At 35.0% G+C, this 27710-nt stretch overlaps 1 protein-coding gene across 11 annotated transcripts in view; it reads left to right on the top strand.

Annotated features, from left to right (window-relative positions):
• nhsl3 (NHS like 3) overlaps positions 1-27710 on the top strand; it is a 103553-nt gene that overhangs the window by 49620 nt on the left and 26223 nt on the right. For 2 of the 11 annotated variants that reach the window (XM_087293773.1, XM_087293778.1), the window contains exon 1: positions 8469-8735. The exons of the other annotated variants lie outside the window; for them this stretch is intronic. In XM_087293773.1, the coding sequence (XP_087149899.1) occupies positions 8624-8735 (112 nt within the window). In that variant the 5' untranslated portion in view covers positions 8469-8623. Of the gene's footprint in view, positions 1-8468; positions 8736-27710 lie in introns of those variants that run through there. 11 annotated transcript variants of the gene reach the window in all.

The following is a 27710-nucleotide window of genomic DNA, read 5'->3' as shown; positions in this document are numbered from 1 at the left end:
AACAGTAACAAAATGGGCAAAGTTGTGGAGCAGTATTTCAATGAATTATTATGTCGCGGAGGTCAAAACTGCATTCCAAAATATATAAAAGAAAAAATGTCAAAGTTATATTAGCTATTAAGGTATTAATTAAGCTTATAAAATTGCAGATTGTCTTATTTTTAAACCACATTAGTTGAAATTTATTTATACATTTTTTATGTCTGATGTGGACTAACAAAGAACAGCTGTATTTTTAACAAACAATGTTAACAAAGATTAATAAGTTAGATTGACTATTAGATATTAATTAAGCTTATATAATTTGATAAGCTTATAATGAGTTTGATATTCATTAATATTTATTTCTGTCTTTTAATATTTTTAATGGACTTCAGCTAACAAATAATTTGAACAATGATTAATGAATAGTTTTAATTAAATTAATTTCTCATTGAGTACGCTTACATGGACAACAATAATCCGAATTTAATACAATTAAGACAATACTCTGATTAAGAGTCTACCATTTAAACATCCATTTTTGATTAATTTAATCTGATTAAGGTCATAATCGAACTAAGCAGAAATCGGATTAAGACATGAGCAGTATGTCGTTTTTAGTCATGTCGATTTTAGACATGTAAACACCTTAATCAAACTATTACTGTCTTGTAGGATTATCGCCTCATTTTGCAACAGAATAGTCTATACACACACAGTTGTTGGAAACTATGCTCTGCACCAACCGAGTCAGTAGGACAACAGACTAACACATCACGAAAGGCGGAGGGTTTTTTTTCCCATACGGTGTGTGGTATCAAATTCCATTAAAGCAACGCTCTTCCTGCAGTTCATATTCGCTTCCAGTATCGTTTGTCATGGGGGGCATGCATGAAATGTTTCTGAATGAAAGTGAAAGTGCTAAACTGCAATTAAAGGCGACAAATTAAAAATGAAGCAACCGAAATTACATAAAACTCTGGAGGAAACGTGGATAGGGCAGTGACGCAGTGACATTAATCATAAAGATTTATGTGCTATAACACGTAAAACGGGATCATGAAAGGAACATTTAAAAAGCAACTCATGTAAACACCTTCATCATATTACTGTCTTGATCAGATTAAGGCAAATAATTCAAGTACTGATGTCCATGTAAACATAGTCAATGTTAGTTGATATTTGTTTGTATTAGCTCATTAATGTTAACTAATGTTATCAAATTAAATGTGAATTTAAGTAGCAAAAATTATTGTGCTAAAAATGAAAACTGGAAAATATAAATATATAAAAACAATAGCACAAACAAAATGTATCCTAAACTAAAATAAGATCTGCAAACTGTACCCATTACAGATAATAATAAATAATAAACAATAGTATCTCAGTTAAAGCAACACTACAAGTATATATTCCTATACACCCACATGTGTTAATAAATATGTCACGTATGATTTTGACAAATGCCTATAAATAAAGCAGGTATTTCAGTATTCTTGTATATTCCCAGTGTAAGAAACAGGAAGCAGAAAAGCAAGTTTCTAGCTGAGAGAAAGTTTTTTTTTTCTGGAGAAGCTGATGCTTGAGATGAAAACAACTGACAGACTTTTGGGCCGACGCATGAAGCAACAGCAGGTAGGAAGCAGTAATATCACTACACCTTCAGGGCCTTATATTTCTGTCAGCTGAAATTCCTCTCTTCAGATCACAAGCCTCTAAAATAGCAGAGCGCTGTCCTCGAGCGCATTCACAGAGCAGGAGAAATCTACAGAATTCAGATGAGCTGGAGTGAGTCTCCACATCGATTTATAAGGCATTATTAGCCATTAGTCTATTGATGTCCTCTGAAAGCTTCTTGTGGTGTTCAGACTACTGCTACAGAGTGTCTGTAAACTGATGATGCGCCTGTCTCAGTCAAACCTGGCATTTCATGTGTGTTTAAAGAGATAGTTCAGCAAAAAATAAAGAAAAAAAAAACATTCCACATGCAGTATTTCTCACTGTGAATATCATGGTGAAACCTGCAGAAACCCTCATTTACTATAAACAGTTTTTATTTTGTTTATTTTTATATTTTATGAACACACAGTAAAAACTAAACTGTACAGATATGATTTTAATGATGTGTTGGGATACTGGTAATTAGGATGATTAAATGTATTTATCTTAAATTTATTTGCTTAAAGTTGTTGAATATACATTAAACTAAAATGTAAAGATATTTATAAAATATCTAAATAATTTTTCTTTATAATATATATATATATATATATATGTATATATATATATATATATATATATATATATATATATATATATATATATATGTATATATATATATATATATATATATATATATATATATATATATATATATATATATATATATATAGCGCTGTCAAAATTAGTGCGTTAACGCATGCGATTAATTTGAAATAATTAACGCGTTACAAAAAATTAGCGCAATTAACGCAGTTGCAGGTTTTTTTTACTTCCTGTTGTGGTGGACGTGTGTTTAACATGCAAGAAATGTGGATAAGACCAAGGAAGCATATTTTGAAGGCAAGTTTCAGTATAAAACAATTAGTTGCATCACAGGTTATCCAGAGTTTCATGCAATTTCGGGTGTTTCATTTGTAACTTTCGCCTCTGGTGTAAGTTGATACCGCATGGCGAACAGAAAGAAAATCCTCTGTATTTCGTGACTCGGTGTTCCTTTAAGGTAATAAAATCGCTGCTTAGGCTACACGGTAGACTTTTAATAAGAGTATAATCTTAATCATATTAAAATCGGAGTATTGGTGTCTTATGTAAATGTACTCAGAAAGTCTCTGGTGAAGATGCGAGCTGTCAAAGACAGGGCAATACTCTGCCTTTCAGCATGAGCCCTCCAAGTTTAGCGTGTTTTCTCAATGAAAGCGTATGCTTTGCGTTGTTGTGTCAGAATCCTTGTGAAATACAGCCATACTTTAGATTGCTTAGTTTAAGCAAATTTGATGAACGCGATCATACGTGTTGAATCTGAAGGGAGTCGCTCCAGCGCGTTGTGTGTGTGTGTGTATGTGTGTCTGTGTCAGGCTCATTGAGGGGTGTCAGGGGTGGAGTGAGCGAAGTATCTAAGTAGGGGCGTGTGCACGCGAGACGTACCTGAAGGAGGATGGGGGTGAAGGACATACCTAGGAGGGAAAGGGATGCAGTGGAGAGGGGTGTGCAATTTATTTAAGGACCGGATTGCGAGAGATTATCATTCATTTGCGGGCATCCGGGAGTCTCTGTGCATTTGTGGGATACTCCTAGTCTTAACAACTGGATGAATGTAAAGGAAGATTAGGCAAAATTGTTTCTACTTTATAATTAATGTTCTTAACTTATAAGAAAACTTTACAATGAGTGCAACAGTTTGTATTTGTATGTTTGTATTCAATAGTTTATTATTATAATTTCCCATTTTCCATATCTGTAATGCCTGTATTTTGGCATTTTTTTTGCAGTCCGCATAGAATCCAACATGGAAATCAATGTCTTCTTTATTGGCATTGATTGTTTTGAAATTTAAATGTCATTAACATGCCTGTTTTAATTTCTGTAATAAATATTACTGTCAATCCAGGATCTTGACGGTTTATTGTGGGTTAGTTGTTTACATGAAGAAATCTGTTACAAGTTAAACAAAAATTCTATTAAACAATTATATTCTGTCTTGCGTTTACATTAATTTTACATTGAAATAGCCAAAATTACAAGTTTCAGAGTTTTAAATGCGATTAATCGCGATTGATCACGATTATTTTTTTGAAAAGTGCGATTAATTAGTTAATTTTTTTAATTGATTAACAATACTATATATATATACAATGCTACTATATATATATGCAGTGGCGCAGTAAGTAGTGCGTCGCCTCACAGCAAGAAGGTTGCTGGTTCAAGCCTCGGCTGGGTCAGTTGGCGTTTCTTTGTGGAGTTTGTATGTTCTCCCTGTGTTCGCGTGGGTTTCCTCAGGGTGCTCCGGTTTCCCTCACACTCTAATTCCCTCACACGCCCTCTCTATATTGCCGCCCTAGGTCGCCTCTATGGACGCGCCGGCCCTGTCCACTGCATAGAAACTTGCTGGATAAGTTGGTGGTTCATACCGCTGTGGCGACCCCAGATTAATAAAGGAACTAAGCCGAAAAGAAAATGAATTAATTATTTAATTTTAATTTAGATGTTAAGTCATGAAAAAAATGTTTTAAAAGGTTTTATTAAATATTTATTAATTTATTTTATATATATATTAAGCAACGTTGCTTGAAGGTGATGAACATCCAGTATGACTTAAAGTGTGAAAATATAGTTATTTGTTTTGGGAATGTTTAGCATGTTAATTCCCTGTTAGTTGACTCCTCTAAGTAGTCTTCAAGCCTTATTTAGTCTTTATTTTAGGATATGAGGCAGCCTTTTATATTGCTGGATATTTCACATTTGTGTGCGACATAGCTGTAACTGAATCTCAGCTCACTACGCCTTTTGAGATGTTAATTTCTTCATTGCGTAATGATCTAGAAGAAAAGCACTGCCCTTTGGAGATTTTAGGAGGGAAACTCAGTGCCTCAGGAATGTTGTTGACCTTTTCCAGGTACCAGTCGGGCCTCCTGTTCTCTTGATTCTCTTCCTTCATCCTCCTCTCACTGTAATCAACTGCCCAGCCTTTATAAATACTGAAAGCTTTGCGAATCATTGTTAATCTGAAACAGACAGAAAACGCAGGAGGCCTCAGCTAAAGCACATGCAAACAAAAAGGAATCCTGGGAATTATGTTATCCTCTTGTAACTTGGCCGGGGAAACACTTTTAGTTGAATCGTGATACAGAAAACGACCATGACGACCGTTTCAATACTGCGAAACAGATCCACAACTTATGCTCTGGATTTCCAACAGATGTTCTCTGCATAAAGTCAATTTCTCTCTACAACAGACCTTTTCGTAACATCATCCATATTATGTCTTCTGTTATTCGCAAATTTAATTAAGCAAGGCTGATTCTGAATCACAACTATTTCTGTCAAACCATGCAAATAACAACACAAACCATTAAATATTATGTTAGATTATGTGCTCTGTTTTAATGATCCAAGTTCATTGAAACCGCTTTTGCCGTTTTAAAGTTGCCATGAAACAGAAGTTGAGATGATCTTTTTTTCCTCTATTGTGGATTGCGTAGTGTGTATCCTGTGCACCATTAATGCACTTCTTGCTATAGATGAGAATCATCAAATATTAGGTTTCCTGATAGAGAGAAAGAGTGAAAGACAGTAAGCTGGAGGGAGAAAAAGTGGGAAACATAAGAAGACAACTGCACCAGAAATAGGACAAAGAAAGAAATGCTGGTGGAAAACAACAGTGGATCAAATATGCAGGTTTTTGGCATATTCGAGGTTGAGGTGGGATGGGGTTTGAGATGTGCACTGTGAAGCAGTTGAATAATAAGTTGTTTTTGTTTAGTCGACTTGGATTTCACGCCTAGAGCAGTAAAGTATTAATAAATGTCAGTCTGGAACATTATGAAACATACAATGATTTTGTCAATAATTTTTTTAAATTTTTAATCCGTCCAGTTTGTGTAAATGTGTGTGGGGTGATATACAGGTTTTACATTAAGTTTTCCACAAATCGACCACAGTAATTAAATGAAATTGAATAAGCTAAATTAAGAAGTAAATTAAACAAAATGCAGATTTTTTTTTTTTAAATTTAGTGCATTTAATTTCATACGTTAATAATATTTTTATGATTAAATTATTTCAACAAAAATATTGTATTTACAATTTATTTACAAATTTAACAACTAAACTATTGTAATTACAAAAAAGTAAAAATGCATTTACAATAAAAGTAGACTTAAATAATTGTAATTATGCAATTAATCAAAAAATCAATCATAGTAACTGAATGAAACTGAATAAATTAAAATTAAAGTTTTATAAAAAATAATTTTAATTTAATTACATTTAATATTTAAATTAAAATGTAATGAAATTAAAGTAAAATTACTACATTTGTGAATAAATTGAATTAAATTAAGTAAATTAAATGTAAAATAAAAAGTGTATTAATTTTGTTCATAGTTAAAAATAAAATAAAACATTATTAAAAAAAACATAATTATAAGTGTGAATAATAAGCTAAAAATGTAAATGGTACAGAAAACAAAAAACATTTAAATACAATAAAGTGTCTTGTTCCTTAATTTTCTTTTAGCTGCTAGCATAAATGTTCATTAAAAAAATTAAAGAATCAAAGCAATCTTAAAGGGCCTAAAAATAAACTTTCTGCAAAATAATTCCCCCTCCCCGACAATTCTTAATAGCTTTCATAAGATTCACCCACCCAAGGCTTAAGAAAACATGTCTTGGATGGAGTCATTGGGATTTAGTGGATGAGGGTAGAGGAAATAAAAGCAGGCAACCATGCAAACAGAGGTATGAACTGCCCAAGGCCAGGTCTAGAAAAGACAAAGCAAGAGACAATATCAAACATACTCAAACATGTGCATCCTGAGAGTTAAACTGCATCACTTACATGTCTATGAGCACTTTAATGTGTGTTTGTGCATGTGCGCAAGCACAAGTGGCTGAGGCAAGTGTATAATATGGATTTTTATAACATGTTTTTAGCAAATATTACATTTGAATATTTCAAATCCTTCCTTGATATATAATTGTTGCAAATCAAATATTTAACTCTTCATGCATACTCATAGTTTATGCACAACATGATTATCATTATCATCAATGTAATTCCAGACTTCACACTGCACTATTTTTCGTTCTAATAGCTATGTTTCCATCCAAAAACGCCAATTAAATGGCATCTTTTCTAATTGAATAAAAAGTTTATTCTACTCCGCTATGCACATAAATTTTTTATGCGCATTCTCAAAATGTATACGCATCTTGACATTTCCATCAACCATTTTTTATGCGCATATCCAAAAGGCGCATAACAATAGGTGGATGGAAATGTAGCTATTGACTTCCATTCATACGCATGCTAATTTGCGAATGTGGCAGATCGGAAACGAAACCTACAAGTTTTGCATTTTATTGCAAAGTTCAAGCTTTGTGAAAATTAAATCAAATCATGTGATTGCATCATACAGGTCGAAGATAAAAACGTGACCTTTCTGTACATAAATTGAAAAAATATGGCTTTATCCATAGCTGCGTTTCCATCCACCTATTTTTATGTGCAGTTTGCATATGTGCATAAAAATTTAGTTGATGGAGACGTCAAGATTCAAATAAATTTTTAAAATGCGCATAACTGAGTAGGATACGCTTTTTATTCGATAAGAATAAATGCGCATAAACTACAATGGAAACACTTTTACCGAACAAATTTCAGTATTGCACATTAAGAAAGTCTTGTGATTTTGTTATAAGAGATCATGTGATGAAAAAAAATGCATGTGAATGGAAAAACTAGCTGGCTGAGCACATTTTAAAACATCTGAAATGCTGTTTTAGTCATTTCTAAAACGCCGTTACGTCATTCAGTATTAGTAATACTATATTATTAATTATCAGGATTGTCAAGAGCATCTGTGCTCCGCATCTCACACCTTGAATTGCCACCACACGTTCATTGCATGTCGGCATTGTCTTCTGAGGTGCAATTAATTTATTGAATAAAGAAAAGCTTCACACAGCTTCTCCCACCGCCATAAATTCCGTTACTTTTGTCCTGTTACTTTATTTGGCGCCATTTAATCGGGAAGGCTTTATTTGCACGTGTTTTATGTGATATTCCAGTTTTGCGAATGAATTTAAAAACTAGCGTGACCATGCCTTTATTGTAAGCCTATTTTCACTGCATGCTCCACAGCGCCACCTAATGCAAATTTATATGGGGATTGACTCCATTTATGGCCAACAAACTCCATCTGTGGACTACATTTAGCAAAATTTAAAGAGTGGTACTTATTTTTTAAGTATTCAGATCAAATATTCTAATATTTGACTATCCATCATTGATTCACTCTAGTTACGACCAGCAAATTAACATTTAGCTGAATTCAAATAGTGTTTTTATTATTCAAATAAGTATTGCAGATTGATTATTAAGCTAATCATGTAACGCCTTGATTAGACGCGACATTTATAAATCTCATGAAGGTAATCCCAGACTTGCACCTCAAATACAGTAAACCAGTTTCCAACTCATGCTCCACAGTGACACCTAATGTATATAGTTATAATTGCGAGTTTTAGTTTGCTTATTTAGTATTTATCATGGATACACTACAATTAAAGATGAAAAATGATAATTAGCAATATTTGAATAGCATTTCAATTAACGCTGGAAACTTAATTGCACATTTAAAATGGCTGGAGTGAGCAGAGACTGATCATTGCTGAGAGCTATACTGTGGTCTGAATAACAGAGGAGAGGAGGGAGGATCCCATAAACACACACACACACACATGCACGCACACACACATACAGCAGAGAGCGGGACATCTCTGTCCCTGCTGCGGCAGCTGGAGCACTGAACGGGAATATACAGACTTCTGGAGCAGAGATTGGGGGAAACAAGGGTCCTTATGTGGCTCTCCGGTGGCTTTGTGGAGTCTATAGCTGGTGGGACTTGAGATCTTAAGCATGGGGAACTCAAACAGCAAGAAGAAAAGCCAGGCCAACCTCAGCAGCAGTCTCCGCACAGGCAGAGTAAAGTCCATCTGGCACTTTAGACATGTGGAGAAATTTAAAACAGGTAGGAAGAGATGGCAAATGATGCATTTTGTTATTCATGCTTGTTTAGTGTTGGCCAGCTAAGATAGTTGTTAAGTGAATCAGTTGTCCGGGTGGTACTGTGCCTTTTTTAATTTTGTATGAAAAGTGTGCTTATTTCAGTATTCATGTGCATTTGTCAGCGCCTAAAACTGCGTTTTTTGTTCTGAAAAAAAAAGACTATCATACATTCTTTATAATTATTTTTGATAAAAAATATCTTATATACTAAAAATGTTGACAGGCATGACTATACTAGTGCAAATACTAAATGATGCATACTATCATTTAAACTACTAATAAACAATTAAATGATTAATTATATCTTTAAAGTAATGGTTGAATTAAAATTATGAAATAAAGACATTATTAAAATTTAATAATTAGTTAATTACTTAACTAATTAATTAAATGAAAGGTAAGTGAATAAAATATAATATAATAAAATTCATTATTAGTTGTATTATTGATAATTAAAAATAGAAAACAAATACAAAATAACAATTATAAAATATAGAAATAAAATATATTAATATTAGAATTATAGAACTATTAAAATAAAAGATAAACAATATAACAATTAAATACTAATAAACAAATACAGAATAACAATTATAAAATATAAAAATAAAATTAATATAACAATTAAAATGAAAATATATAACATAACAATTAAATACTAATAAAAACAACAATTAGAAAATATAAACAAAAAAATTATTATAACAATTAAAATTTAAATTTAAAGTAATAAAAAATATCAATTATAAAATATTTTTTTAAATTTAATAATAAATGTAATTAAATGGATTATTAAAGGCAATGCAACACATTCTATTATGAATATATGCAAATAACTAAAATGTCTAAAACGATTCCTATACCCAAAGTACATCAAAATATTTATTTATTCTATACTATATAATTACTATTATTTTTCGATATTGGTTTAAGGGTTATTGTTTTCAACAAAAAATGAAATCAATAAAATAATTTCTTAAAATATACTTAATGGAATAAATATTTTTTTCATGACAAATAAGTTCTAATAATAATAATAATAAAAACTATACCTGCATCACATTAAAAAAAAAATGAAACCATCTCATGTCAAACTGCAGCACCGGGGCTAAATCTATGAAAGGTAATGAGAAATAAACAATTCACTTTTTAATTCCTAACCCGTCCATCAACGGTTGCATCATCATACTTTTTTAGGAGATTTGTTGGTGTGGGAATCCTGGGAGAGGTTGTGCTTTTATCAGTCTGGGAGGGAAAGAGAACCAGGTGTCTCTTCCTGTGCTTCAGTGTGTCGTTTCAATGGCTGGGAGGTTTGGGAGTTTTACTGAAATGGAAAATGTTGTAAACCTGTCAGAAGTCCATCATTTATAGCTTGTTTTCCTCAAATTCACTGCAATCACAGCTCTGTTATTAAGACTTTCTGTAGTGTGCAACCTTTCATTTTCAGGCTTTGACCAAAGGTTTCATAGTAAAGTGCATCAGCATTAGCACGGGTCTGTGACTTTGAGTGTTTGTGGGCAGACAGTCAGTTTTCTGTCACTGAAAATCACAGGGGAATGACATGGAAATGAGACACCGGACAAAAAAGGAAATCAAAGTACATGTCAAGAAGGATTGCCATTTACAGAGATGAGAAAATCTACGGTCAAAAGCATCTAACTTGCTTGGTAAGGCTCCTCACATTTGCAGTGCAAAGACTGCTACATCAAAATATCTCTGTAGAGAAAATGGAATGAGGAAATTAGCCTATTAGCACTAATGTCATTTGTGGTTGCAGGAAGCATTATGTTCAAATGCTAAGATGACTCTTTCTCAGCATGCTATGAAAAAAAGACTTTAGAATGCTTCATTATTATGGCGTTTGCTATAAATAATAATAATAAAAGATTTGATAGCAAATGCTTTACTTCTTGCTGTTGTAAAGGAATAACAAGGACAACATGCTCATGCAGATCCTGGCTTTAAAGTAAATGAACAATGAGACAAATTTGAAACCATGCTCTTAAACAAAAACAAAATAACTCAAATTATTCAGTTTTAAATATCCAAAAAATCCTGCTTGAAGTTAAACAAAAAAAAATCAACAAACAAATGCTTTGCTTTTTAATGATTTAATTAAAGTTGCATTTAATTTATGAGCTTCTAATTTGCTGCTGAATAATAATTATTAAGGTAGAAATTAGGTATTGGGTAGAATTAGGGATGTAGAATAAGATCATGCAGAATATGTACATTTATAAGTACTAGTAAACAGCCAATATCTTAATAATAGGCAGGTAATAAGCCACTATAGATAATAGTAAGAACAGGTATTAGTATTAGTATAAATTATTTAAAAAAAAAAAAAAAAATATATATATATATATATATATATATATATATATATATATATATATATATATATATATATATATATATATATATATATATTTTTATTTTATTTTTTTTAACAGAAATCCTGACCTGTCCTTGTGTGTTCACTAAACTGAACCCATGCTACAGTTCACTCCAACTCACCCAGAAAAATAAAACATGCACACACAAGTGCATCTTTTTTTCACAATGGCTAAAATCCCTTTAAAAAACATTGTTTTTTTCCTTCACTGAATTTGATATCACAGTTAAAAGATGAATGCAATAACTTGCTGTTGCAAAAAGAATAACTGTAACTGTAATCAAGAACCAACTGAATTTATGTTTTTGATGAATTTCAATTTATCTTTACTTCCAAGATTTTGTGCGTGTTAGTTGGCATGCATTAACTACTGCAATAATGTCTCATATCCACTAAGTGGTAAGGTACAGTACGGTATGGGTCGGTACTGGTCAGCCTGATCAGTACCCTTACTTTATAAGTGTTGTGAATGCCAGAAAGTTGCAATTGACATTATTTTCACTAAAAGGAATATGATTTGCATAGGAATGATTTGCTGTTTTAGAACTTTTGTCAGTGGAAACCTAAATAAATGCATACAATACAGTACTGTTACAGTCAGAATAGAGTTTAAAGTATTATTACTGGTCTATAAATCACTAAATGGCCTAGGACTTCAATACATTACAGATATGCTGACTGAATACAAACCTAACAGATCATTTAGATCTTTAGGATCATATAATCTAGAAGTTCCAAGAGTTCAGTCAAAGTCAAAGAATCAGCTTTCAGCCACTATGCCCCTCGCTACTAGAATCAACATCCAAAAATAATCAGATGTGCTCCAACATTAGGCATGTTCAAATCAAGACTGAAAACACATCTGTTAAGCTGTGCCTTTACTGAATGAGCACTGTGCTGCATCCGACTATTATGTTTTTCTTTTCTTTTTCATTATCTTATAACCTATTTTAACACATTTTTATCTGTTTTATCTATTTTTTTTCTTATTTTTATAATTCTTATTATTTGTTTTTATTTTCTTACACTTTTCTCTTTTATTCCTGTTTATGTAAAGCACCTTGAATTGCCACTGTGTGTGAAATGTGCTATATAAATAAACTTGCCTTGCCTTGCCTTACTGAAGCATACTATACCACTGGAAATGAGCCATAATAGAGTGAAGTTTTTCACCAAATCTTATGGTTAAAGTATATTGTATTGCATAGCATATATTATATAATCAATGTTAGGTAATTACTGTAACGGCATTACGTTTGACTGTGACTAATACTGTAACGCATTACTTTTTTAATATATTAACTCTATTATACTGTTACAACATGATGCGTTTGTTCATTACTTGGTAAATTAATTAATTTTGGCTGCAGTCTAGTATACATCTTCCTGTTTACAGTGACAACGTATTGTGAGATTAGTGGATGCCAACCAACCACTGTAAAGAAGACGTGTCGTATACAAGCCAACAGACTGGACAAAAGTAAAGCAAAAGCAGAGAGACCAGGTGCGCGTGAGAAAGACCGAATGCCCGCGAGGTAGCCCGATTGTGCTCTCGCGAGAGACTATTAACATTACTATTATTAATTACTATTACTAATAGTAATAGTAATGTTGTTTCAAACAAATAAGCACACATTTGTTATCTGTATAAAAAAATGGTTGGTAGACACAGTGACACATTTCTGTTATATTTTAGCACTGAAGTGATATTATAAGGGATTATATTAATGGGAGCATTAAAAAATGTTCTTTGGAAAAGTAACTCAAAAATGACCTTTATCAGTAATGCACTACTTTTTGGTGTAAGTAATCGACAAAGTAATTTGGTTACTTTTTAAATGAAGTAACTAGTAACTGTAACTAGTTACCATTTTTTTGTAACTAGCACAACACTGTCTATAATCTATAAAATACTTTTGTGACTTTTTAAAGGCTCAATGCTGGTCTCTTGAACAAGTGCAGTCAGGACAGTTTTTTTCTATTCTGGTATGATAAACAAAGTGAAACTATTTTCATTCTTAATAATAAAGATTCCCAAGGCATGTTTTTGCAATGATACCAAAGTATTTTTGATTTCCCCCAGGACCCTTCCAGTCAACAGTTTTTTTTTAAGGAGCCATTTCTGCTGATCTTAAACTAACCATTGATGCTAATAAAGAACATTTAATCTTTGATTGAACTACCCTTTAGTTGATCAAATGTTTGAATGCTCTGCTATATAAAATGACATTATTAAATTACAGTATACACTTCACTTTGAATTACCTTCATGCATGCACTCTTGTGTATAAGTGTATCATTTTTGTGGTGATGCCATAGAAGATCTATTTAAAAAATAATTAACCATCTAATTAGCTTAAAAACTTTTGTGGAATGAAAAGTTTCCATAGATTATAAAGGTTCTTCATGGAATGATCAATGCCAGTACAAGGCTTTATTTTAAAGTGTCCCTATTCATTGATCGAGCTGTATGTTCAGAAGTGTTGAATCTGAATGCATTCCAGCATACCAGTCTCTCTCCTCACGCGTGACTGAGCTGAATGACAACAGAGGGCTCGGCGGTTCTGTGTCCATGTGTCCACCGCTTGAAATATTTAGAGGAAAATAAGTGTTCTTGTAGCTGACCTCGTGTGCAGCAAACTGTTCAAGCGATGAGTACAAGATGACGCTCAAGGCCCTCCAGACATTAGTGATAGTTGAGATTGATAGATGGACATTGGATTATGGAGAATGAGTTCTCATCCAGTCAGTGCAGGAATCACTGTGGAAGCAGGTCTCATGGTGAGAAATCCAATCTGTTAGATCTCTCTCTCTCTCCACGGTCACGTGTGTGAAGATTAACACTGGACATAACTCTGACAGATCGCTCATCCCGACGGTGAACCAGGCTACAGTTCAAGTGGGAATGGGGGAGGGTCAGCAGGAATCCAATATAGACCTAAAGGCTATAGACCTTTCTTGTGAAATACACTTGTCAGTGCTGCTGTACAGAAGGGGATGTGTTTTTCAGGTAATTCTGCAAAAATTCAGATTAATATGATGAAAAAAATTGTGTATCTATTCAGTTTGTTCTACTGATAGTCGATTTGTGAATACATCATTAGCTGTTTCCATTTGAAGATGTGAATTACTGTTGATTCATGAGCAAAACTGGAATATCGATTAAAGATTAACAAATAAGGCAAGGCAAGTTTATTTATATAGCACATTTCATACACAGTGGCAATCCAAAGTGCTTTACATAAACATGAATAAAAGAGACAAGTGTAAGAAAATAAAAACAAATAATTAAAGTGATTATGAAAATGTGTTCAAACAGATTATAAAAGAATAAAAAAGAAAAGAAAGACATAATAGTGCGATCTCTCAGACATAGCACAGTGCTCATTCAGTAAAAGCACAGCTTAACAGATGTGTTTTCAGTCTTGATTTGAATGTGCCTAATGTTGAAGCACATCTGATCATTTCTGGAAGGTGATTCCAGCAGTGGGGGGCATAGTAGCTGAAGGCATATTCACCCTGCTTTGACTTAACCCTTGGAATTCCTAGTTTATATGGTCTTAAAGATCTGAGTGATCTGTAATATATTGAGGTCCTGTATTTATGATTTATAGACAAATAATACTTTGAAATTTATTCTGAATGTAACTGGGAGCCAGTGTAAAGACCTGAGGACAGGTGTGATGTGCTCTGATTTTCTGCTTCGGGAAAGAATGCTGGCTGCAGCGTTCTGGATAAGCTGAAACTGTCTGGCTGTCTTTTTGGGAAGGCCGTTGAGGAGTCTATATGTAACGAGGAGACTGAAACGGAGGGATCCATTATGCAGTACTTATTAATCACAACTTCACTCAAACACACAATATGCACCTGGGTGCACACACACATCCACAGTAGTAGTAATGGTTTCAAGAATGACGGTGAACAGACACAGAGTGAGTTACCAGGCATGAGTAGAGAGCAGTGGGCATGAATCAGAGTCCGTGTATCAGGCTTGGGTCAAAGGCAGGCAGCGAGAATCAGAGTCCGTATATCAGGCGTGGGTCGTGGGCAGGCAGAAGGCAAAGCAAAGTAAGAGACAGGCTGGAGTCGTACACAAGAGATCAGGCTGGATATAACACTCAGGCCGGGGCTGAACAAGACTTCGCACTGACTGAGTGTTTGAGTGCGGCTTATAAGAGGTACGTGGGTCGTTAACTAGATTCGGATCAGGTGAATGCGCAATCAGTGTAGATGGATGATGTAATGCTAAAAGTCCGGAGATGGTGACCTCTGCTGGCCAGCGAGGGAAATGACCGGGACCGAGTCGGTGCCACTATAACAGTAATCCACTCTGCTGGTGATAGTCCAGTGAAGTCTTCACTGGAAACAAAGCATCTAATTCTTGCAATTTTTTTGAGATGATAGTTTGCTGATTTAATTACTGCTTTGACATGACTATTGAAACTCATATCTAACTCCAGAGTCACACCAAGATTCTTGACCTTATTTTTTGTTGTTTGACCTTTAGTGCCAAGGTACGCATTCACCTTGAGGACCTTTTCTTTGTTCCCAAATGCAATGACCGTTTTCTCTTTGTTTAACTGAAGAAAGTTTTGACACTTGTTAATTTTATCATTGCTCTGGCAGAGGGTGTCAATAGGGCTAAAGTTATTAGGCAGTAAAGCTAAAGAAATAAAGCTCGGTTTCCATCCAATGAGTCAGACAACAAAATTGTCACCTCCTGATAAATTTGCACCAAATAGTCAAAAAAGAAAAATGGAATTTGCTGCATGAGGAGAAGCCACTGTGGACCTTTTTTCTTACATAAGAAATTACTTGTGCCTCAGAAAAATTAAGACAAAATGCAATGGATGCACATTGGCTTTGCGAGGCATGAGATGCTCTTTGGTAGCACAATTGCTCAAAACTGTTGTGGAGGTAGTGATAACGAAGCACATTGATGACGGATTTTGGCTCAGGCATTTTAGAATGGCCAAATGCACATGCTGGAATTTATTGGCTAAATATGTTTTCATCATAGTTTATGTGCATTTTCTCTTATCGAACAAAAACTTTATCCTACTCGTACATTTTTTTTATGTGCATATCCAACCTGCGCACTAAAATAGGTAGATGGAAACATAGCTATTGTATCATAATAAAACCAATCTAAAAAGATACATTTTCAGAACATTCTTTAGAGCAGAGATGCCCAATCTTTTTCAAAAACAAATATGATTGATAGCTGTGGGCCGAAGATAAATATACCAAACTATTTTACATCAAAGTTGCCATGGGTGATTTCCTAATTCCCATGATAATAGTATAAATAATAGAAAACATTACTTTGAATCGTACTATCTAATCCAGTATAACTGTTTTTATTATTACTTATTGTGATAAAAACATAAACAGTGACATTTATGGAGTTATACATGTATGGAGTTCAATGCTGAATACACTCGTCAAGCAGAAGCTTTGCCTTGATTTGCTCACCCAAGGCTCTGCATTGTCCTCTATGCATCATATGTACATTTTAAACTAAATCTGATTCATTTACGCCATTTAAATTAAAACATTTAATGTCAAATAGATTTTTTTGTAGCTTAACAATGATACAAACAAATAAAAGGTTGTTAGAAATGCCTAGTTTGGGCATTTCTGCTTGTAGAGCATGTTTATGCTTGACAGCACAAAATAGATTCTGCTTTTATAGCTCTGTTAGTTCATTTGATTATGTGTAAATGCTGCCGTCCAAACCTTGCAATCAATACTACACAGGCTCATTGTGAATACGTAGCCCCGTTTACATTTTTGTAGAGCGCAAATTGTGTAGCCAGAGGTGCATATGGCAGCATTTTAATCTTTAAAGTGAATGCCAGGGATGGTATGAGACCGCCGACAGCTTCTGTTTCCTTTTCCGCCACCAGCTGACCACTTACAGTACCTCCATGTGGACAGATTTTCCACTGTTACCAGTCTGGCCAGTGGCTCCCCATGTATGTTGGCAGACTTGAGACACAGACAGAGAAGTTGACCGCGACAATGGGGTTCGAGGCTGGCGAAGAACAGTTCTAGAAAAAAAAGGTAAATCAAAAGGCCAAAAATTAATTAGACAAGTATATAACAGGGAAAGACTGTGGCATGATCTAAAAATGTAGTAAAAATCTCTGCTTTTAAAAACACTGTTGGTTGGGTTTAAGGAGGTGGTGGGTGTATCACTTGGTGCTTTTAAAAACACCATCAGTCAAGTTTAGAGATGTTATAAGTGGGGATATTGGTTGGTTGGTCGGTCAGTCAGCCAGTCAACAGCGGCTAGTGTGGATTTATGCGAGAACATTTGAGATTTGAAAAAGCATACACAGTGGCCTCTGTCGGATTCGCATAAACAAAAACGGCAAAAAATGTACCTCCTGGGACATATTTGTAAGTAGACAAAAATGTATACAGGGGTACATATCCATAATAAGCCTGGGTTGAATCAAAATGGAGGTGTGGTTTGCCTGAATTATGAAAATGGGTCATGGGTGTCCAAACAATCTAAAAACTGAATTTGAAATCACAAGAACAGAAATAAAATGTTTTTCTCATCATAATCATGATTTTGCTATTCTAGTGCGTGTGAGGAAGACATTTTTAGTTTAATCTTCTTTAAGCTCTTTACAACTGATAAAAATATACACCAAGCACATTTAGTCTAGTATATTCAACCCAGGCCACGAAATATGTCCCGGGAGGTACGTATTTGTGCAGTTTTTGTTTACGTGAATCCGCGAGAGGCCGATGTGTGCGATTTTTCGCGTCTCGAACGCTTCTTGCGAGTATGCGCCGTTCGCGCCCACGCTGGTCTCGCGTAAAAAGCTGCCGGAGGCCGCTGTCGAGTGACTGACTGTCCGACTGACTGAATGACTGAACGATTGGCTGGGCGGCCGGCCAATCAGCCGACCCAGCAACCCTCCTCCTTCCCTAAACCCAAGCGACGATTTACAAAAGCCAATCAGAAAAACAACAGCCCTCATTTGATTTTGACCGCGTTTTCGGATTTCAACGCATTCTCGCCCCGTTATGAACTTGTTCGCTTTATTTTTTGGATTCTGTTTTTTGTCTTACCTGATTTCTGAAACCGCGTTTCCCTGGAGTCGCTGTGGCCGGCTTCCCTCTGGGCCTCCGCTCTGCCGACATAACACGTCAAGCTAACTGGTCAAACTGGTTGCAGCGGGAAAGCCCTCCACACGGAGAAGGTGAGTCGTCAGCCGGCGAGCGCGAAGAGAAACAACGTCACACCGCCCCTTGGCGTTCACTTGAAAAAACAAAATGCAGCCATACGTACCTCCAGCCACGTAAATCGTGGTCTCCAGTATCGTCCGTGGGGCTGCGTTTTCAGAATGAGCTTGGGTTGAGTATAATACATTGTTTTGGATCTCCATTGTGTTGTGTGACTAAATATGTCACAACTTTCTTTTTTGTGCCTTTAGGTTCGGTCTTTGTGGCATAGTAGTGTGGTAGTAAGGAAATACGGTTTAATCATTTAACATTTTCTTTTTGGATCTGAATTAAACAAAGTTACAAGCAGAACCAGAATACATCACTTCTGATCTAGCCGAAATATAAAAATGCCCTTTCAGAGTAACAGTAGTAAATATAAGAAGCGATGTGTTTTTGAAACATTGTATTCATGTTTACTGATCACACTGTCCCACACATCATAAAACTGAACATTCTGAACAAGTACAACCACATGCTGATCTTAAGTAACCTCTAGAGAGGGAAGAAAGCATCTCTGGTTTGAACAGAATTACAGCTGAAAAAGAGAAGAGAGCGAGTGTGCTTTTGTTTTGAGGGAAATCCTCTTACTCCAGCAGTGTTGTCGGCCTGTAGAAACTCTGTGTGCGTGTGTGTGTGTGTGTGGTCCAAACTAAATGTTCATCAGCACCCAGTCTGGGAGTTTCCACACACAACCTGAGCTTTAATCTCATTTTAGCAGTCAAAACAAGTTTGTCAAACTCCTCTTATAACCTGCTATGCTTACACAATATGCAGAGCGGGTCATAAGATGTAGTGTGACCATCCATGTGTGTGTCTTTCTTGCTGCAAACTAATTTGCAAGCATGCTGTCTTGAATTTCGAGCAGTAAATACACACGCAGCAGTTTGAATCGAAGCTAAAAGTGCATACACAAAGGTGTGAGCCGTATCTGAATGGCATATCTGTTTCACTGCAACACGGTATTGTTCAAAAAATACTGCAATCTTTGGTCAATTTGTCCAGAATAATGCAGAGATGTTCATTTGATATTTGTTGCCTAAAATGACTGAGTTTGTGATGGGATTTCTCAAAACGTGTGGCATTATTTGCTACAATTTTTGTATATTTGGTTAGAAAATACACAGAAATTAAGTTAAACCATCGGTAGCACTTTAGTTTAAATACCAATTCTTACTACTAACTATAGTGGCTTATTACCTGCCTATTGGTAAGATATTAATAAGAAGAAAATTAGGTGCTTATGGCCAGTTTCCACTAAGTGGTACAGTACGGTACAAGTCGGTACGGGTCAACTTTATCAGTCTTGCATTTCCACTGCCAAAAGGGTACCAATTTGGTAGAAGTGGTGTACGACAGAAAGTTTCAGTCGACGTCTTTCTTGCTCAAGGAAATGTTAAAGTAAAACTGCACGGGTCATTCACATATACTCCCTAAAACTTATTTAGGGCAGACCAGCCTCTAGCATTGTTCTTCTCATTCTCTTAAACCCACCCTCCCTCCCTCTATTTCCTTGCTTCCCATTAGCAATCCTTACAACCCTCTCTTCCCACCTAGGTTGAATCAGGAGTCCAATCACTCTACCAAAATATTACAGAGACTGTACACCCACTCTGAACCTCTGGGCATCATCGTAGGATGCCTGATGAACCTACCTGTTAACCATATATCCTCTTACTTTCTTTCCCTTTCATCCAACCATTTCTATACCATCCCTTTTATTCCTACATCCCTACAATAAAGGCTAGCTCAAAGTGCATAAAGGCATGGTTTATGCCGGTGAATCACAGTTTAAATAAATTTTTCTACCACTACTTAAAATGAGTTGTAACGAGTTCTTCTCTGCTGGCTTCCATGTTGTTTGTATAATTCTATAGTAATGTGTGAGAAACTATAGGAGCCCAGAGGAGTGGATGTTAAAACGAAAACTGATTTATGTTCAAACAAATCAATCTAAAATCTCTACATTTGAGTTATTAAATAATATCAAGTGATACAGCCCTATTTCACTGAATAATAACAAATTTTCTTTCTGCTTTTGTTTTTGTTTTACACATACTCACACTCTCATACACACACTTTTGCCAATTCACAGTATTCTATAATAAATGTCTTTGGACTGAAGTGGAAACTGGGATTGTTTAACCTTAAATAGCATTTTTTTTACTTACAAGCAACTCACTGTAGATGTGGTTGAAGTTCTCAGAGTCTCGGATTTGGTCCCAGACAGGCTGGTTGGAGTATTTCAGAAACATCTAATTTGCACATTGTTTATGTAAACACTGTTACTGTATAGCCATGAGAAATACTCACTAACCATCATCAGAGTGTCAAATGCATGGTGGGATGGCATTAATGCATGCTGGGTAATGGGGTCTAAAATTGATTATCACTCTGAGTGAATTATTAAGATCTGCAGCTGATGGTTCCCATGCAGATATATCAGTGCACATTGTGATTGTTTTTCCTTAAAGAAGACTTGCTTGACCTTGTTTCCCACATACGCAGCATCACTTTGTTACATTTGGATAAGATAACACAAAATATAACACAACAATAAAGATTTCCAGAATAGCAGCCATTTTTTGATGTCACATTAAATACAGTGAGATGCATTACTTTTTTAACAGCTTTATAGTTTTGAAATGTTAGGTTTTCTCCATTTCTAAAAAGTTATATCATGATTGCTTATGTTTTTCTCCCTTCTTGGGAGTAGTGTGCATTCAAAAGATTTTTGATTCAGTAGTTTTTTCTAGGAATGTAAAGATTCACCTGACTCACAATACGACACTATTCATGATACTAATCTCACGATTCATGATTTTGTTACGAGTTTTTGACCAAATTATTTAAGACATATTAAAGGTGAAGAGCCCTTTCATTTTTTCTGAAATACTGCACAATTTTTTTTTTACAAAATAAAATCTTCTTATGCAATAACTACATTGGAATTTTAAAACAAAATCCAAATGAAAAGTGAATAAAACAAACTAAAGAAGACTCTTTAATATAAACAAACTAAGGTTTTTAAAAGAAATATTAGCATATCTTTTCTGGCATAAGCTGAGGTCTTTTCACATTTACTATGTCCCCTGCTGATTAAAAAAACCTCTTTTACTGGGGACTGAGATAGGTGGTGTGGAAAGGAAAGCCTTGCCTAAACCAAAGAGCAGTGTGTACAAAGGTGGTCAATAGGCTCTCTGCTCCAGGTGGCTGGATACTGGCATAAAATACTGATTATAATACGTGAAGTTTATGTATAAAAAATTTTCGAGAGGATCACGTGCTTATGATTGCTAGCGGCTGGATCCACATTATCCAATTCACTACTCTCCAATCAGATGACTCCTAAACTACTATAAATACCCTGGGTTTCATTCCACTGCTATCTTCGTTTTGAAGAGTCCCCCCTTCCACCCCTACTCCTCCTTCTTAGACGGGTGACACGGTGGCCCAGTGCGTAGCACTGTCGCCTCACAGCAAGAATGTCTCTGGTTCCTGGCTTTACCAAACTAGCAGACATTTCTTTGTGAAGTTTGCACTTCTCCCCGTGCTCACATGGGTTTCCCCCGGGTTCCCCGGTTTCCTCCCACCGCCTAAAAACATGCAATTAAGTCAATTGAACAATCCAAATTGGCACCATAGACACGCTTATAGTACGTAGTTATTTTCAAGAGTAATCACTTACTACAGCAGGGGAGTTCTCGAGATCTACCTGAGCTCAAACTCCCTTCCCGCCTTGCAACGGGAGGGAGCCCTGGGCTCGAGGATCTCATGAGCTCAGGGCTCTCTCCCGGGACAGCATGCCAAACAAGCTTTTATAATTAATCATCAGCTAAGTGTAAATTCTTTAAATAATATATGATATAATAAACAAATTATTAAAAGATGCATAAACGGAAATGAAATAGAGAGGGTAAAAAAGGAACAATCAAATACCTGGTTCTGTAACAGCACAGCTTTCTCTTTCAGTCTGAAAAACATCTTCACTCTTTTGCTATGAAAACACTGATGCGCCGGGTGATCTCCGCACCACTCGTCAGAGCAAGCGAAGCTGCCAATTCTCCAGGTCGAATGGTTTGGCCCAATGATAGCTTTTTGCGTAATAGTAATGTAAAAACAGTAGTTGCCCTGAGTATTATTTATGTTATTTATTAAATTACCCAATAAATTGTATTTTTTAACACCTACTCCCACCCCAACCCTTAACCCAACCATCACAGTAATTTAAAAATATTAATTATTGTTATACAGTGTCATAAAAAATGCTGCTATATTGATGTGCATATTGCAGGCTGCATATCTGATCTAGACTTTACCTATTACTCTGCCACCCCACCTCTTGCTCGCCAATGATGTGCAGGTAAAGCCAATTTGCACCTGTAAACGCAGTGTTTCTACCCATTTGAATTGACACATATTTTAATCGTTACATCCCTAGTATTTTCCTAGTACTGTAAAAAAGATGTATTTATGTATTCACTGTAAAAAAGATGTATTTATGTTTTATTATTGTTGTTGTTATTTATTTATTTGCAATATTGCAATATAATGAGGTAGTTTTATTGAGGTCCATAATGAGGTTTTAACGGACACATTGTTTTTATGTTTAAATATATTCTCTCTTTTATTAACAAAAAAAAAACATTTATTTTTGCTGTTTTTTGTGATAGTAAATGCAAAGTAGGTGAGAGAAAGCTAAGGAGATCAGCTCATTTTTTTATAACAGTAATATTTTAAAGCACAAGTGGCTGTTTGGAAAATGTTGCTATAATTCACTGTGCTGCATTTCTGTGTAAAAATATACAAGATAGACGTCTTTGACTTCAAGCATTGTTCTAACATCTTCTGCATGAGACAGCATCCTGAAACTGTGATGCTCAAGTAATTCTTAACTTTTAAAAGGCCTCAAGACAGTTTTTTCCACCTCTTTAACCTGTGTCTCACATTTTTACATTTGTATGAATGGCCCCTATAGTCATCCTGCTGTGCAACTTCAGGCCTTTTTTGCTTATTATGTTCAGCAAGACTGACCTAGACATGAACTTAGTACAACTGTGTCTATATATCGACAAAAAAGAGATACGTTTAATAAATTCACATGCAAACTTTTCACCAGTTTTCAAACAAAAGTCGACGACAAGCTGAAATCTTCAGAGGTTGGATACAGTATTTAATAAATCCATAGCAACAGGCTGTGGTGGGCAAGATATTTCATTTTTCATTATCCCACGAGCAACACACAGGCTAATCCCTTTGAATCGCGTGACTAGCAACACATCCTTCCTGCTTTGAAGTTTCTGTTAAAAGTGCTTCAATCAAGCCCAGTGCCACAGAGAGTCACAGAACAGCAGGATAATCTGTGTCAGCGGAGGGACATTCTTTCCTACCCAGAATAGAAACCGGTACCATTTTTAATGTTTATTTTAATAGGATTCTTGAGCATACTCCAATTAATCCCTCCAACGGCAGTGACCCCAGGACTGGATTTGTTCTCAGACTGAACTGGAGAGGGTTTTCCTTTTTTGGGGGGGAGGTGCAAAGGGAAAAAAATCTCGCCAAACATTTCAAGAAGCCCTGCCGGTGTCAACCTGTTTCTTGAAGTGTTTTGACTGCAGTTTTGTTTTTATTTCTCACATCTAGCAGGTAGCAGTTTATAATAGAGCCATTGTGTCTGAATGTAATGGGGCCTGGTGCAGCCATTTCCTCCATTACAGACAATTTGATTTAGCATATTAGAAGCAGGGAGACAACACCAAAGCCTTGTTGTTCACTTTTCTTACAACAAATAATATAAAAACAGGGGAGCTGGAGTACAATTATTATTTCAGCCCTAATAAAATGGACAGTCGATTCTGTCATAATTTCTCACATTCATGGTTTCAAACATGTGATGTTCTTTGTTTTTGCCCATTTTATGAAATGCAGCGGTGTCCAAAAAAACACTGCACCTTATTAACCCCAAGGGATAATTCACCCTAATATTAAAATGTAATCACTATTTACACACACTCAAGTGGATTCTAAACTTTATAGGTTTCTTTTATTCAGTTGAAAACAAAATTCATTTTGAAGAAAGCTGAAAAGCTATAACCATTGATTTCTGTAGTAGAAAAAAATTAATGTGATGGATGTCTAGGATTAGGACTGTTACGACATCCATCTTTTGTAACATTTTATATTGATGGTCCATTTGAGTATTAGTAAACTTTCTGCTTAATATCTGTTGATACAACTCCTAAACAGAGTTTTAACTGACTATAAGAAACTTTGCAAGTACATGTCAACTTTACCCTAACCCTAGCGCCAACCCTAACCCAAAACAGTCTACTTATAATCTAATGAGAATTAGTTAGCATGTATGCAGTTATGCATTGTAGCTTAAATTTAACAAACGGACCACCAAAATAAAGTTTGATCAAATATCTTTGTGTGTCAGATGATGATAATGATTAGGCTACGTAATATAACAAGCTAAATTATGGTAACACTTTATTTTGATTGTCTGTTTGTTGAATTTAAGTTACATTGCATCATGCCAACTAATTCTCATTAGATTATAAGCAGACTCTTATAACCCATCGTAGGTTGGGGTTAGGGTTAGTGTAAGTTGACATGAACTTGTAAAGTTTCTTATAATGTCTGTTGAAGCAGCAGTATCAGCAGATATTAAGCAGTCTACTAATACTCAAATGGACCATCAAAATAAAGTGTTACCAAATTTAGCTTGTTATATTATGTAGCCTAATAATCATCATCATCATCTTAAATTTCTTTATATAAAATAGACAATATATCATGCCTCCAAAATTAACCACTATCATTTTCATATATTGTGCAATAATTCAATATATTGACTATCGCAACAGGCCTAATGGTTAAGGCTTTCCAGCTTTCTTCAAAATATATCCTTTTGTGTTCAACAGAAGTAAGAAAGTCAAAATGGTTTTGAACAGTGAAGGATGAGTAAATGATCACTGAATTTTCACTTACTAACCCTTTAAATGGAGTTTAAGATTTTTCTTACCACTGTTTATCCAGGTAAATAAAGTATCAAACATAAAAGTGTTCAAAGTTTATTGCTCCAAATAATGTGTAAAATACTGTCTGTGAAAAACGTTTAATATCAAGGCGATCACTTCTTTCAGAAAACCAGTAAATACCCATTTGGGATTTAGTAACTTCCTTACACTGTATTCATATCATCTTTTACAGCATGTTATGCTCTGTGATTTGGTGAATTTCTCTCAGACTGATCCGGAGAGTGTTTTTCTTTTATTTTTTGGGACAACATTAGCATACGGTCTCTAAATAATGTTAAATACTTATATGGCTTTTATTACACAGTAAGATTATTGATAAATGCTCTTACCTTCACGCTGCGTTAATTCAATAACATTTTGGTGATATACTGCATGTATATCAAATTTCAATAGATTTTTTATTTTTTATTTCATGATGATTTAAAAGATAGATTTTATGTTCCACAGACTTAAGACATTAATACATGTTTGGAACAATATGAGGGTAAATAAATAATTGATAACTAAAAATAACTTTTTGGATGTCCTTATAATGAAGTGTCATTTACTGAATGAATCAAAATTAAAATGATGACAGCATTTCAATTGTTTTTAAGATACTGTCATCAGCATTGCTAGTGCTACAATGCTAGTTCTGCTAATGAAGTAGGCCAATGTGCTGAAGTTTTCAGTTTACTCCAGCTTTGCCAGCGCTTAGTTTGCTTACCTGTGAACGTCAATGTTAAAAGTTTAGAATTAGCATTCACTCAGTGTGAGAAAGCAGACTCATGATTGCTATAATGCTTGTTTCATCCTAATATACACAAACATGCTGAGGCCAGACCTACACAGTGTTTAAATGCACACACACATTACTGCTAAAATCACTAATTGTGTAAATGTACCAAATTAAGACAATCCCAAGCGACACATTTCTGTATTCTCCAAACTTTCTCTGTGAAATCTGCTTTTTTTCGTTCTTTGGCTCAACATTCAGATTTTAATTGGATTTTATTAAATAATCACCTTCTTCTGCAAGCAAACTATAATTTAGCTAGCTCATGACTAGTGTTGAATGTCGTATGATGTAAAGGTCTGCAATGAATTCTCAAGGCCATGGAACGCAGTTTGTATTGACTGGGTAATGTTTCAGTGGTAGCGGCACAGTGGCTCTGTTAGAGGAAAGCTTACAGCCAGACTGCAGGTAAGTACTTGTGAAGCATTTCTACTAATGCACAAGGTTACCTTAGTCAAGTTATGAAAAGCAGATATCAGATGCATATAAAATCAGGAGACTGTCTAGTCCACGCAGCATCATTTATAACAGCAGTAAATGAATGTGTAGCATTTTACTGTAAATTTCAAGGTTTCGTGTTGGGCTGCTGATAAGCTTGTTGGGCTTTGTTCTGTGAGAACCAGCTGGATATTCATTATCCCTTACATAATAACTTTTCTTAATGGATATCTCCTCCACTGTAATTAAAAAAGAGAGCTATGGTTATTCTCTTAGTTCACCCCCCAAAGAAGGACAATTATCTCACCATTACTCAACCACAATGACAACTTGTATTTAATTGTTCTAACATGAAAGCTGATATGCTGAATAATGATTATGACTAAGAGTGATTTAAACAAATGTGACGCAGGACCATACAACCAGTTATAAGGGTGATTTCTTTGAAATTGAGATTTATACATGTTAAAAACGCTGAATGAATAAGCTTTTCATTGATTTGTTTGGACAATTTTCGGCTAAGATACTACTATTTGAAAATCTGGAATCCTATAGCTCCAAAAATCTACTTTAAAGTTGCCCAAATTAAGTCCTTAGTAATGGATATTACTAATAAAAATGATGTTTTGCAATATTTACGGTAGGAAACTAACAAAATGTCATCATGAAATATGATCTTTACATAATATTATAAAGATTTTCTCGATAATTTTGACCCGTGAAGTTTAATTTTAAACTAATTTCGGAAGGAGCAGGTGCTCATGATTAGCACAGTTGCCTTACAGCCAGAACACCAATGGTGTTGGGTCCTCGCTGGGCCATCTGGTATTTCTGTGCGGAGTTTGTATGTTCTCCCCGTGTGGGTTTCCCCTGGGTTCCCCGGGTTCCTCCCACCATCCAAATGTGCTATATATTATAGACAAATAAGTCTAAGGTTTCGTCCGAAACCGCATACTTCATAGTACGCCAAAATCAGTATGCGAGCCGAGTAGTATGTCCGAAATCATAGAATTCGAAAATCAGTATGCGAGAAGTACCAGGATA

The sequence above is a fragment of the Danio rerio genome, chromosome 19 (genome assembly GCF_052040795.2).
Source record: "Danio rerio strain M-AB ecotype USA chromosome 19, GRCz13ab, whole genome shotgun sequence".
Taxonomy (NCBI): domain Eukaryota; kingdom Metazoa; phylum Chordata; class Actinopteri; order Cypriniformes; family Danionidae; genus Danio; species Danio rerio.
The sequence above is the reverse complement of the archived record's forward strand: the minus strand, read 5'-3'. Positions and strand labels throughout refer to the sequence as shown.